The following is a 15,477-nucleotide window of genomic DNA, read 5'->3' as shown; positions in this document are numbered from 1 at the left end:
TTCAGTTTTTAAATCATGCATGCCAATAGGTGTAATCTTGGTTAAATAAAATTTGTCTCCAAATTATCCAAACATTTTTTTCAGTTTTTTCAAATCCGCTTTGGAACACCGCCACATGATCAGCAAGGATATCATAGCAGGTATACCGGAAGAGATCCATACATTAAAAAAACCTTAACTTCACATACCATCATTCTTCCAACTTTTTATAATGAAAATCAGGAATACAGTCTTCTGGCAGAGTTAATATAGACAATTTTAAGACTAATTTTAACTCTAGTAAAAAGGTTTATCCATTTCTTGCCACTTTAGATCCCAGTTATTAACAAGTATTTCCATATCCTTAACTATTTTGTACTAAATATAAATGAAAAAATATTGCAGTTGCTGCAATACATCACTAATGAATTTTACTGTCATTTCCATACGACCCATGTAACTGTCTTTCACATTCTTTAACCTCAACCAGTAACACTTCAATTAAAAGTACTGGAAACTAGGTACAACAAGATTAGACCACAGACTTCTGCTCATTATACTTCCTCAATTTATGAGTAAATACACTAGCAAGTTATTCTAAGAGTATATTATCAAAACCTCATGCATACAACTCTTCATAGGAGGCTATTGGCCCTGAGGCCCTTATAAGCCTAGCCAAGAATTTAGCCCATGTTTAGACAAATCTGCACTGCAATGCACTGTCCAGCAGGGACATGGGTGGAATCCCAGTGGTATATTTTCTGTTTCCCATCCAGTTATAGGATCATAGGATTATATTGTATTTTCCTTTTATGTATCCTCTACTTACAGTCTGTAATCAAGTTTTTTGAGCCTATACCACCATTCCATCCAAGTTACTGTAAGCACACCATAACACAACATGATCTTGCCACAACCTGGTCAAACTGGCATCTTGAGTTTTCCTCAAGCTTCAATATCTCAGGGCCATCTTGTTTATACATTGTTGTCCACCAAGTTTACTACTAAAATCTTATGATCAGAGAACAATTTTCCCACTATTTTCTTCTTTTATTCAAATAGCACACCAACTTTAAATCTATTCTAGAAGGGGAACCATGAAGAAAGCACTACAACACTTTTTTCCGTTTACTAAGGCCTTGCGAAATCTAAAGTCCCCGTCTAACAGTTTTCTTTTCTTTCACCTCTGTCAAACTGGAACTAAATCTCCCCACACACAGACACACACACTAAAATAGTGTATATTCTGTACCTATCCATATTTCAGTTTTATTACACAATTTTTACTTTCTGGTAGAAATCATACAGGCGCCACATTCTCCATTTGTTCACAGGTAGGTACCAAGCAATCTGCCCGAGGGCATTTATAAGCCTAGCCAGAGTGTGTCAGCTTTTGCCACCCCATTGATTAATTAACTGAGCCTCTGTCAAGAAGAGCCAATGAAGTGATCCCAGGGGTGCATTTTCTGTTACCCATCCACTCATCATGGTTTCTCTTGAAGTGTGTTAGTGAGGGGCTCTGCCTAATGTAGTTAGGAATTTTGTTCCAAAGCATGGGGAGTCTCTGTGACAGGAATCTATCCCTCCAGCATGTTCTATTTTTTGTTATGGTGAGGTTTAGCTCACTAGAGTGAGGTTAGGCTTACAAGGCTTTATCCTCCCCGACCATTCTATATGGCACAGGCTTAACCACACAAGCAGTTTTCTTTAAATTCTACAGTCCCTTAATTTTTTGCTATAATAACTGGTCTGGAGTCACCACCTAACATTTTTCCCCAATACCGTCTACATCAACGATAGCATAATAATTGCTTCCCGATTCCCCTACTCAAAATTATTTCATGTAAACTATATCTTCTAAAACAGACATGAGCCTTGTTCTTATATAACCTACACCTGCATTAACATACCTAATAACACTTCTACACTTACTTACAAACAGCAGTATCATGCACTGCAAACAGGAAACTTGAATGCTCCCAAACACGTTCACAAACAGCTACAGCATACACTATAAACAGAAACTTCAGTGTTCTCACAGTACAGCCTGTTTATGAGCAATGTCTTAAAAATTCTACAGCAATGCAATTCCATAATAACCATTTGTGAAAGAAATGAAGTACAAATCCCTGTAACCACTTGTAAATTAAATGAGGTACAAATCACATAAATAAGTGACCTGGAGTAATACAAAATATGGTTGATGAGCTGTAGATTGCTTTAAGTCTATTTTGGTTTAACCCCCCAGAAATATACCATTGTACTGCCCACTGTCAATTGCCTCCAAGAATACAGTTTGCACCAAACCACCATCTCAGCACACCGATTTTCGATTTGCACACACTGATCCCCTGCAAAACGAAATATCCTTGTCCATATTTCTGAGATATCTTTCCTGCACTACTTCGACTATGCACAGCTTTTAGAAACCATGCATATCCCATGCAGCTTTCGAATAAAATGTAGCACATCAACATTCATTCCTGATACCCTTTACAACACACTTCAACGAACTGTTCTTCCAATACATTCAAAGTACTACACTGTATTATTAACTCTACCACACTGGGTACGGCATCCATAATATTCACACATTCTCGACTACCCAGCAGAAGGTTAATTGTGCAACTGTGTTCTCATCAACATTACCGCATTCTGCAAAGCCCATCCCATAAGTAATCTGATTAATATCACTTCATAAGAAAATAGACAACACCTCGTAAAAGACCTAGCACAACAAAAATTGTGTTTATTACAGTTACCCCCCCCCCCCCGACACCAGATACTACTGTGTTTTAAGCTCCCAGTTTGTCACCTTCTAGTATCATATTATGGTACAGTTTTGGAAATAGTTCTTGCCCACGCACTTCTCAACTTATCACACTCCCAATCCCAGTTTGCTGTTCATCAGCAATATTTTAATAAAGTGGTACCCCATTCAGAGGTGCCATATAACGTCCCTCAACAGGTCTTGTGCCATAGTGTCCCACGCGGGTAAGTTATCTCCTTTTACAGTGTGCTAGTATAAATCTAAGCTGGCTCTACATCTTTAAGTATCCTACACCCAAGACACTCCAAAATACAACTCAACTCCTAGAATCAGTAATGCATTTTATAATGTTGACAGAAACCCAGGTTCGACACCTGGTGTACTAACCAGCTATCCTGTTCCCGCAGAATCCTGTCTCCATTTTCTATAGTGATTACCCAGAACACAGGTCTGAACCCTCGGTCTCAAAAAAGCAAACACGAAATAAAATTCTGTAAACAATACTGTTCACTATTCAAAACACTTTCCAAATATTGTGGAATGTTAAAACATTACACCCAAATTACTTAGTCCAGTTCGCAATCCTCCACTAAGAACAGAAAACCAACTGTTAACATTACTAGACAAAAAAAATGCCACATTTCCCATTTCTCTCTAAATCTGTTTTTTAGCTCATTCATTTCTTTATTCATTTCCCCTTCTACTACATGTTGTTCATTTTCAGCTTCAATGGCTAATACAGCAAAAATTTGACATAAAAGAGGTCACAAGACAATGCTACTCAGTTCCTGAAGGAGTACTGCTGCCCTGAGAAAACTTTGCTCCACCTCTGAGACTTTGTGGAGTTATCACTTTTGTTTTATATTATCATCATTAGAATTCTGCTTATTTTTGGATAATCCACCCCAACATGGATTCCCCTTACCCATACCTAGTGTACATTTTTGTCACAGCTCTGTATCCCATGACCTATCTAGACATACTCTTTCACAAGCTAGATCAGGACAGTTTTGCTTAAGAAAGCTTTATTTTACCACAAAGATAGTAGTACTTTAGCTGCCCTGCACATCTTAGGACAAATCTGCTATTCTGTACAAAACTTTGATTTAAAAATACATTCAATAATGTCCATTTATGACAAAAGTCCCACATTCATTTTTCCAAACTGTGGCTATGGAATGAGAATGGAAGGGTAAAGAAACTGCACAATTTCACAGCGTTTCAATAATTCTATACACAACCTTCTGTTAAATATGTATTTCTTGACTATATTTCCACCTTATGCCTTCTATTTAGATATAAACCATACAACACAACCTCTGATAGAGTCACATGCTTGCCTTATCTGAAAGTTACATACTACCGTTTACAAAACTCATTCTGTCTCTATTAACACAGATCATACATTGTTTCCCTAATAAGTGAACCAAAATTCTCAGCTGTGGAATTGTCACTTCAAGTGGAACCATTGTTTTATTCCAAAAGTTAATTATTCACAGGGCTCCCGCACTCAAAGATATCCAAATCTTAAGAATTTAAGTTGATCCAAGCTTTGTGCATCAGCATCTAGCTCTTGTTTCTCTGTCTTGCTTCTCATTACATTATCCAGAGACCTCTGACCTGAAGCAGTAGCTAGTATCACTTTCTGTTGCTGGACATTACTGATTATAATCAAAGATGTTGTCCTCTCCCAACCCTCTAATTTCATACTAATAAATTCCAACTAAAGAATTAGATTGAGATCTGTGGTAAAATTACCAGCCTCCTACATATTATCAACACATACAATTTTAGCCACAGTTTTGCACCTTAACAATTCACTCACAGAATTATCTGCATTCTTTATCTCCATCGTCAGTAACTGTTGTAAACGTAAACCTCCACATTGCAAATTAGCCATAATCATCTCCTCTTGACCTGCTGTACTAACTGCAGCAATTGCACCACCTACTGAAAGAGTAGATTAATTTCCCCAAAGCCCTGGTCAAATTTTCTCTAGTCAGTACAAGTACCACCAAAGGTCTCCCCTGAAGACAGGACACTGGCCTAGTACAACTAACCATGTCAAACAGTAAATGAAAGGCAATGAATCATCTATATTGGGAGAAGCCAAAGTTGTCAGGGCATCTTGTAAAAAAGTTCATAGGGAGCCTAACCCACAGACAAGAGGCCAAGGGGCAGATTCATGAAACAGTAGAGGAATTACAACTCTCAGCTTACCTAAAGATTCTACAGAATGAGCTGCAAACTGCTACTGGGATAAAGTTAGATCTACTCTGTTCAGCTCTCTGCAGCCATGATCCTCACCAAAACAAAACGTTTAGGCAATGAATAAAAACTAGTGTGTAAAGTAACAGAAAATGTTAAGACTGTACAATCGGCACACAGAACACATGGCTGACAGTATTTCCCCATAACAGAAGAACCTGCAGTACTAAACTGAAAGTTTTACTTCCAGAATAGAAAATCAACACACAGCACCACCAACACAGAAGCTTAACAGTCAATGGTAATGCTTACACAGAAAATCCATTCTGATAAATATCTTCCCTCTCCAACTCTATTCCCAGTTCTGCAACTGCTGCCTTTCCTCAGTAACTTCCAAAATGCTTGCTTATCATTCACCAACTGGAGCAGCATGCTACTAATTGCAGTTGGGGGGGGGGGTTACATTCTTAGTATGCATATATGGAGTGGATTATGCATTTACAAATAAGAGAATGCTTTGGTGTTGAGGCTGTATGCATTAGGGGAGGGGCATATTACTGCAGTGAAACGGTTAATCATGTTGGTACCATTCCTACAAAGTGGGAGACAGACTGACTTGTAGAGACCCAAATCTGTTGTGAAAACCACAGCCGAGATGGGAAAAGTTTGAAGAATTTCAGCATAACACATTTCTACCTGAAACATACTTCACATTGTCAAGACATCGTTATGAAACTATTACAACTTTGCCAGCAATTACAATTACAAAACACTAAGACCTCCGGCACAGTACAAATCAAAGAAAGCGTTATCAGCCATCATGTAAAACATTCCGTTAAAGCACCACCCGCAGCTACACATAGTGACACTGTATCCAATGCCTCTACTGCCAAGCCCTTAAAGCAAACCAGTGGTCATTCATGATTCTAGAATGAGCCACACCAATATCTCCTCACCAGTCTGAGTAAGAAAAGAGACATGGTTAGCTGGCTTTCCAGGACTAGGATATGTCAAGTCAAATCACACAGGCACTCAGGTCTTTGAACTACATGTACTAGTATGACTGTCAATGACATGAGACATAACCTCCCTTGGCTATATGAAGTGAGACAAGACTGAGCTCGCTAACTGCATGTTTCAGGCAGTATCAGCTTAGCATTGAGCAGCAAATTAACTTCTCCAAGGATGACACCATGATTTTTAACAATTGGCTTAGCTTCTGGTATCCTGGGGAGGGGTACAATATTTGATGGCCTGGAAAGACATGGTTAACAGACCATGCTGCTTTGCCAGGGATTGTCTGCACTTATCCCCTTCAGGCATTCGGATATTGACAAAGACCTTTTCCACCCTCATAATGCGTTTTTAGGTAATGCCAAACTGATAAACCTACTGACTTAACTGAACCTATGAAGGAATATCTGAAGGTGGTACTGCTCAATGCTAGAAGTCTTAATAAGAAACTACTCTCTGTAAGCCTTCCTTTCCCTGAAGAGTATAGACATCTGTGTAGTAACAGAGACAGTTTAAAAGTATTGAGAGTGCTCCAACAATGTAAGGTTACAATGCCTTTCACACCTTCAGAGCAGCTATTATATAAGAGGAAACTATTGTAGAAGAGGAAACTAAAAAAGTGGAGGAGTCTCAGTCTATATTAAAACCAACCTCACATCTAGACCCACTGGAACTCATACATTTGCAACTCGCCATAAATAGGGTGTCATACCATATTCCTGCAACCAACAGGTCCCCTTTGGTGTCCCAGGAAACCCATACTACATATCTCAATGTACTCTAGTCCCTCACTGTTCAACCCAATAATGGGTTAATAATAATTCATGGGGGATCTCAACTACTCTTCATAGACTGGGAAGCCTACACCACTTCTAATGCACAAGCCCAGAGATTCCTACATTTTGTCAACACCAACATCCTGGAACAGCCGGTCCATTCTCCTACCAGGGGTACAAACATCCTAACCCTTGCACTCATGAACATGAGTGGGCCGATTTTCCTCACCCAATGTAATGTCTTCACTCGTCAGGTTTGACCATAAGGCAGTATTACTTGAAATAAAAATTAAATCTGGGGTTCCAGCGAAACCAAAACACTTTAGGAACTATTCCAAGGGGAAACCTCTCTGTACTAAGCAGCAACTTGGCTAAATTCCAACACCACCAAACTCAAACATCACAGCATACGCTGAGTTATTTACAGAATCTCTGTAGAGCCATATTGATAGCTGTATAGAGTCAGCTGTGCCCACTCGTATTAAGACAACCTGGCCTGGTGGAATCACACTAACAAAAGAAACATTTTTTAGTCAAGCATAGGAGGAACAAAGCCATACACACTAAAGGCCCTATGACCAAGAGTGTGAATACTTCAAAGGCTAAATTTGAAGAAAAAAAATGTCTTCTCAGGAAAAACACAACCACAAAGCTTTCTACAGCTATGTCTATAACCCCAGGGGAAAAAAACAACAATGTACAGAACTTATTGTAAACGACATCACCCATACCGATCACTGGCAACCTTTTGGCTAATAGGGTCAGCTCAAATTTTTGCCTCCACTCCCTACCATAGCCCCAAAGGAAATAACGTATACCACAATCCCCCCAATCATTACTAGGGAACAAATCAATACACCTTCCAAGGCCAGAAACAATGCATTGATAGGCTCTGACAACATCCCAGGATGTTTAATACATACCATGAAACATTACCTTTCTGATCCACTTGAATCACTTTTCAACTGAAGCCTTCAGTCAGGTTTTGTGCTAAAGGAATGAAGATGGTACAGTCATTCCCCTGCACAAAGAACATCTAACCACTGATCCAGGTAGCTACAGGCCCATAGGTTGTACTAGCTTCATATGCAAGGCCACAGAAAGAATCATGGACATAAATGGGGACATATGTAATCTGCTAATGCTGGACCCAACACAGTTCGGCTTTGTTAAAGGAAGGTCATACCTATTAAATCTGGTGAAATTTTTTGAGAGGGTTAACAAAGCATTGGCTGAAGTCACGACTGTGCACACAACTTACCTTGACCTGGCCAAGGCCTTTGATACCAACACCCCACTCGGGCATTATAGACAAACTCACTAATTTGGGTACAAACCCTTTTAAATCACCCACTGGATAGCTAAATGGCTCACTGCTAGAACCCAGAAGGTCAAAATAGGTAAGGCCACCTCCAAGAGGCCAGTCACAAGCAGAATACTACAGGGCTAGGCAATGGGTCCACTACTTGTTGGCATCTATTTCTCTGAAATGGAAGCAACTTCTGAAGGTTTATGGCTAAGTTTGCAGACGATTGCAAGCTAGGACTTATCATGGACTCCCCTGCAGACGACACTTGCATTCTTCAAGAAGGTCTATCCCTGGCTAATACAGTGCCAAATCCATGGTCTTAAACTCAATGCTAAAAAACGCATAATTGTACCCTTCGGGGAGTCAACCATCCCAGCTAATTACCACATTGATAATATGGTCCTAAGAGCTAACCCAGTGGTCAAGGATCTGTGTACACAAGTAAACAGTAGCCTTATCTTTGACTACCACGTGGCCAGAGTGGTGAGGAAATCCTTTTATATTGTGCAACTTTATTTTACAACTGTTTACCGGGGATGTCCAACTGGCCAAAAACTGTCCATTTTCAGCAGAGGCCCAGTGAAAAAAGCTCCATATAGAACATTACAATACTGAAATATTCATGATCTTCAGTACAAACAGATTAACAAAATAATCATAATGTAAAAAGAATATTCAGAAAACATCTGGTACAGAAATATTCACCAATATTCAAAAGACATCCAGTACAATAACTTATAATGAAGGGCATGGCATCTAGATCCAGAGAGGTCATTATCCCACTGTACTCCACCCTTATCAGACCAGAGTACAATGCTCCCTTTAGTATGTACCTGACTAGGCATATCCAGCAACTAGAACTACCTCTGAGGTTCCTTACAAAAAGAATACAAGGCGCAAGAAAACCTGTCCTATGCAGACCACCTTAAAGCCATTTCCTTCTACTCTGTCTTCTACAGATTGCCGAGGAGTTAGATATGCCTGGCTTTACAAGACATCTGCAAACCCCATACTTATGAATCTCCTACATATCTGTAAGTCAAAGAGTGCCAGAAATACAAGTTCAAGAGACCTGAATTTTGTCTGTGACTTAAACAATTTAAACAGAACACATTGGAGAAACAGATGTGTCCCAGAAACCACCCCCCCCCCCCATAGAACAGGCTTCCATGTGAAGCAGAGTTTGTCTATTACCCAGTTTAAGCTCAAATTAGAACAGTGGGTGGGGAATATGAAATTTACACTGGGCCTGACACCCACATCCCTTATGGACAGAGGTACCTTATAAATGTCTAGCCTTCAATGTCCTATTTGGATACAGATCATCATTCTTTCGGGAAAATCTGACTAAGCTTATCATAGTAATAATCTAGGACTCTACAATGGCAAAACTCTAACCCCAACCCTGCAAAAAAAAAAACAAATAGTAAAAAAAGTCTGATAGTCAAAAGTTCAGATCGGTTGAAGATTTTAATGGTGAGGGATGAAATTTGTTCTATTGTTTCATATAAGCATTTTTCTTTAATAGTAACCATGTACTAGATTAAGCACGTAATCAGATAAAGAATAAATGTTCAAGAGAAAATAGATAGTAATAAAATATTAAAAAAAATATATATGTTGTGGTGGGCCCCCCTGTACCGCATCTTCCTGAGGAAGTCCTTCAAATGAAAAAGGTTGGCTAACCACTGCGATAAAACTAAACTAAAACACAATAAAAAGTTAGCAACTTCTATGTGACATGATCCTTATCTAAGTGAATTCAAGTCAAGGCAAGCATATGCAGGAGACACAACCTACCATGTAGTCATGAAACTAAACAGTTGTTTATCAGGGCAGCGGGTCAGACTGCACGACTGTTTTACCAGACAATTCATGGAGAGCTGTTCTGAGAAATGGACAGCAAAAGTTCACATCAGTTCTACTTTTAGGCATGTTTAAATTAATTGCTAGATTCTACTGCATGTGTAACTATGTTGGCATGTCAGAGTCTTCCAAATTCTGGAAGTTAATCAGGTGTCAGGATTTCTACAACTCCCGTATTATATCTCACTTCAGACAATAAGTTTTGTTTAGCAGTTGGCACAGTGGGTTAAGGTAGTGAGCTGTAGTGCCTGTGGTACTTTGACACTCTCAGCCCTCATTTACCTCCAGTGTGACCTTCAGCAAGTCACTTAGACAATGCTTGGGGACAACTGGGAATTTGTACTAGGCTTCTCAATGGTCCCCTAGACTGCAAGTCTAGCAACTGCCTATGAACTATACTACATGGTAAGCATTCTGTCCTCATTACCATGGCCTACATGTTACTTTTGTTTGTTAAAGAAAACAAGTTCAGCCAGACACCATTTTCAGTCACAACCAGGGCCAACATGGCAAAGATAGTATACATATAAACAAACAATGCTATTTCAATGTTTCATTACCATAATGTCACAATATTCTGTTATTTAGTAAATGATCTCATTGTACAATATGAAAATATGATCGGTTACACATTGAAAATAAATTAGTTATATCTTTGGTAAAACCACTGCACAAAGCAATCTGTACACAGCTTGGTAATGTAAAAGATGAGTAACTGTAGAATGTATTTCCAGGTCAAAATTCACAGTTCAATGGCATTACTGATTAATGAATGTCTGAATACATGACAGACATTACAAAATGTCTAAGCAAACACTACTCAAAGGATGCAGCACAGTCACATCACGCATACAACAAATACAAAAGTGCAAGACATTTTATACTCAAAAGTGCAAGTGTCAAGTCAATATACATTACATCCCATGATTCTGAGAAGATTATGAAGGCTGTTTACAAGCTGACATGATGGACTACAAATCTGTATTATGTAAAGTGTGTAAAAGGACAAATCACTAGATGAATTAAGGAAAACTTAGATGCGTTAAATTTTTCAAAAATTATGCTGTTAATCGAGGTCACTAAAATATTTGCACTTTTTTTTTTTTTTTTAGATTTTTTACATTTTATTTTCTTAACATCTCATAACCTACTTGTCGCACTGCCTGCACAGAAATCACACATATCCAAGCCAGAAATCAAATCGCTGTTCTTGCAAAACCACCCTTTTCATAACTATCTGATAACATTCTTCAGCCCTTAGGAGCCAAGTTATGGTTTGCAATCATCATAAAATCTCAGTAAAAGTGAAATGCACCCTAGATCAAGCTCATCTCATCCCATTCTGTAACAAAGTCTCAGAGAACAGAAGAAGCACACAATTAAAAAACAGCAAAGCTGTATAAAAACACCAGTCCAGTTCTACACTACCTTTGTTATTTACCTGCTAAACAGCAAAAGACCAGGACCAGCTATAATTTACACTTTTTAACAAGGTTATAAGATCTGGTGCAGATGTCCAATGAATAACCTTACTATTCAAGTTGTAGCTCTAGACTTGGAAATGAAAAGAAATTTCTCTCTTCGTGTAGTTCTTGTCTGTAACCTGCCATCTAATCCTGAAATAAATCATAAACATCAAACTTAATCACACAAACATTTCAGGGCTTTTGACTTCACCTCACAAACACCAGTTGCCTTCAGCCAGTCAGGTTAATTTCAGCTACCAGTATTTTCCAAATGCTCTTACAGGGCCCTAGAAGTAACCATTTCAAACAGTACTGCAGAATGGATAAAAACAAACAGACTCGGTAATTTTACTAGACTATTTTGGACACTGCTTAAGATGCAGTAAAAGTCATACAACTGCAACAGAATTTGTAAGATGCGTTTACTAGGTTAGCTGATCCTGACAGACCTTGACATTTCATTACTATCAATCCTTTTTCTGGCACTTAAGCCTCTAATATGCAATATATTTTCATTTTAAATGTGGCTGATCTCCACTTGCCCACAAGACAAAGTTAAAGAGCTCAGTATATTCAGCATATCATACCTTAACCTGAAGCACAATTAGTATATTCCAGAGTTCTTTCCTCCTACCCTGAAGCAGCTTCTAAGTTTACAACATAAAACTCAAGTAAAGTTTGGCCTTTTTCTAGCAATGAACCTATGAAGTCTGTCTCAATTCCTAAGCATTTCTCACCTACATTATCATCACTGGCGATTCAATCTGAAATTCAACCCTTTAAACATATCAGCAAACAGGTTTTGCTTGCCAAGAAACTACCAGAAGGAAGCATGCCACTTTGTTACTTTCAACTTTTTCAGCAGTGCATAAAACGTTTAATACAAAACTATATTGTGTTTCACATTTAAAATCAACCTTTAAAAAACTATGTAACACCAACAAATAAAAAAACATTGCTTTACAACTAACTGCAACAATTTGCTTAATATACTATGGAGCAGTGCTCTAAAAGAAGTACTAATGACACCAAAGTACAGCCTGCAGAACAAAAAACACAACACAAGCAGATAGGGTCAATTTACACTTTTTTTTTTTTTTTTTTTGGTGGATGGGGGGGGGGTCCTCTACTCTATTCCTTCACAAGCAGTTAGAGTACAAAATTTTGCAGGTCTTTCAAACACAATGCATCAGATATGATAATCTAGTTTTATCTTGCATTTAGTTTTGATAAAAGAAAAACAACTCTGCCCATGCCTCTATACTGACCCTGTTTTTTGGCATGTCCCTCATAAAATTTCTAGTCAATTACTGAGGATTACAGTCATTTAACAATGACAAACAAAATTTCATGGTACTTACTGTCAGAAAACATATACTGATGAACACCTGTTGCGCTCCCAAGTTAAGTGACTTACAGTAATATTAAAAAGCTGTCCCCAATTTTGCCCCCATCCCATTTTTGGCTTTGCCTGGAATTCTTGAGCAACTATATTGTAAGGTCCTCTCTCTTTCCTCTTCACTCTTCTGCTTTAATTCTTATGACCCAGGTTCACAGATAGGTACTAGGCAATCTGCCCGAGGGCATTTATAAGCCTAGCCAGAGTGTGTCAGCTTTCGCCACCCCATTGATTAATTAACTGAGCCTCTGTCAAGAAGAGCCAATGAAGTGATCCCAGGGGTGCATTTTCTGTTACCCATCCACTCATCAAGGTTTCTCTTCAAGTGTGTTAGTGAGGGGCTCTGCCTAATGTAGTTAGGAATTTTGTTCCAAAGCATGGGGAGTCTCTGTGACAGGAATCTAACCCTCCAGCATGTTCTATTTATTGTTGTGGCGAGGTTTAACTCACTATTGCGAGGTTAGGCTTACAAGGCTTAATCCTCCCCGACCATTCTGTATGGCACAGGCTTAACCACACGAGCAGTTTTGTTTAATTCTAGTCCCTTCATTTTTTACTATAATAACTGGTCTGCAGTCACCACCTAATATTTTTCCCCAATACCATCTACATCAACGATAACATGATAATTGCTTCCCGATTTCCCTACTCAAAATTATTTCATGTTAACTATATCTTCTAAAACAGACATGAGCCTTGTTCTTATATAACCTATATCTGCATTAACATACCCAATGACACTTCTACACTTACTTACAAACAGCAGCAGCATGCACTGCAAACAGGAAACTTGAATGTTCCCACACACGTCCACAAACAGCAACAGCATACACTATAAACAGAAACTTCAGTGTTCTCACAGTACAGCCTGTTTTTCTATGAGCAATGTCTTAAAAATTCTATAGCAATGCAATTCCATAATAACCATTTGTGAAAGAAATGTACAAATCCCTGTAACCACTTGTAAATTAAATGAGGTACAAATCACATAAATAAGTGATCTGGAGTAATACAAAATATTGTTGATGAGCTGTAGATTGCTGTAAGTCTATTTTGGTTTAACCCCCGAGGAAAATACCATTGTATTGCCCACTGTCAATTGCCTCCAAGAATACAGTTTGCGGCAAACCACCATCTCAGCACACCGATTTTCTGATTTGCACACACTGTCCCCCTGCAAAGCTTATGTCTTGAAATATCGTCGCCCACATTTCTGAGAGATCTTTCCTGTACTACTTCGATTATGCGCAGCTTTTAGAAACCATGCATATCCCGTGCAGCTTTCGAAAAAAAATGTAGCACATCAACATTCTTTCCTGATACCTTTTACAACACACTTCAACGAACTGTTCAGCCAATATATTCCAAGTACTACACTGTATTATTAACTCTACCACACTGGGTACGGCATCCATAATATTCACACATTCTCAACTACCCTGCAGAAGGTTAATTGTGCAACTGTGTTCTCATCAACATTACCGCATTCTGCAAAGCCCATCACATAACTAATTTGATTAATATCACTTCATAAGAAAATAGACAACTCCTCGTAAAAGACCTAGCACAACAAAAATTGTGCTTATTACCGTTACCCTCCTGACACTAGATAATGTGTTTAAGCTCCCAGTTTGTCGCCTTCTAGTATCATATTATAGTACAGTTTTGGAAATAGTTCTTGCCCACGCACTTCTCAACTTATCACACCCCCAATCCCAGTTTGCTGTTCATCAGCAATATTTTAATAAAGCGGTACCCCCTTCAGAGGTGCCATACAACGTCCCTCAACAGGTCTTGTGCCATAGTGTCCCACGCGGGTAAGTTATCTCCTTTTACAGTGTGCTAGTATAAATCCAAGCTGGCTCTACATCTTTAAGTATCCTACACCCAAGACACTCCAGTACAACTCAACTCCTAGAATCAGTAATGCATTTTATAACGTTGACAGAAACCCAGGTTCTGACACCTGCAACTGGTGTACTAACCAGCTATCACCGGTCCTCAGAGTCTGTTCCCGGAGAATCCTGTCGATTAAGCTGTGCTGAGATTCAAGGCCGGGTACCGCCGCCATGACTACAGGAAACAGGAACAACTGAAAAGTAAAGAGTAAGCTTACAATTTCCGGAAGCGCGATTCTATCTTTCTAATGGACTAAACCGGATGCCATTTTGAACATGGCGTTCGATTGCCATGTTGAGTGTGGCAGAAAACAATTGTTGGTTGAGAATTGCAGCACGTAATTGCCGTTATTGGTAGTAAGTCACGCGTTCGTTTAACGTATGTGCATGCTTTATACAGTGTACCACTCGAGTATTGAGTTAAGCGAGCTTGATTGCCAAGTTTGATTAAGTCACATTGTCATGCATAAAGGTTGTCATGCAGACTTCTCGACTTCTTTACTGAAGAACTTGGAGAAAGACAAAATGAGGGACGGGCAAGGACTCAAACTCATGGACAGTTTTAAATATTACTCAATTCATTTACAAGTTACTAGAACGAGAACATTCACTTTCTGAATAATAATGACTATAAAACGCTAATGTGTGACATTATTCATTGACTGCAATCTTCACCAATTTACCGGGAAATCTCTTTTATGGAGGACGGTGCAAAATTAGAAACGTTCTGTTCAGTTTTTGAAAGCTCATAAAGTATATTGTTAGAAACACGCAAACATCTAAATGTCTTCA

General features: G+C 38.8%; 1 protein-coding gene across 1 annotated transcript in view; it reads right to left on the bottom strand.

Moving 5' to 3' along the window:
- Window positions 1-14,981, bottom strand: part of USP11 (ubiquitin specific peptidase 11) — a 3,313,221-nt gene extending 3,298,240 nt beyond the window's left edge. Inside the window, exon 1 of the mRNA XM_044080280.1 lies at window positions 14,773-14,981. Within this exon, the coding sequence (XP_043936215.1) occupies window positions 14,773-14,858 (86 nt within the window). The 5' untranslated portion in view covers window positions 14,859-14,981. The remainder of the gene's footprint in view (window positions 1-14,772) is intronic.
- Window positions 14,982-15,477: the final 496 nt, after the last annotated feature.

This window comes from Protopterus annectens, chromosome 8.part0, assembly GCF_019279795.1.
Source record: "Protopterus annectens isolate FY-2018-M chromosome 8.part0, PAN1.0, whole genome shotgun sequence".
NCBI classification, from domain to species: Eukaryota; Metazoa; Chordata; order Ceratodontiformes; family Protopteridae; genus Protopterus; species Protopterus annectens.
Note: the sequence above shows the minus strand (reverse complement) of the source record. Positions and strands in the feature narration are given on the sequence as shown.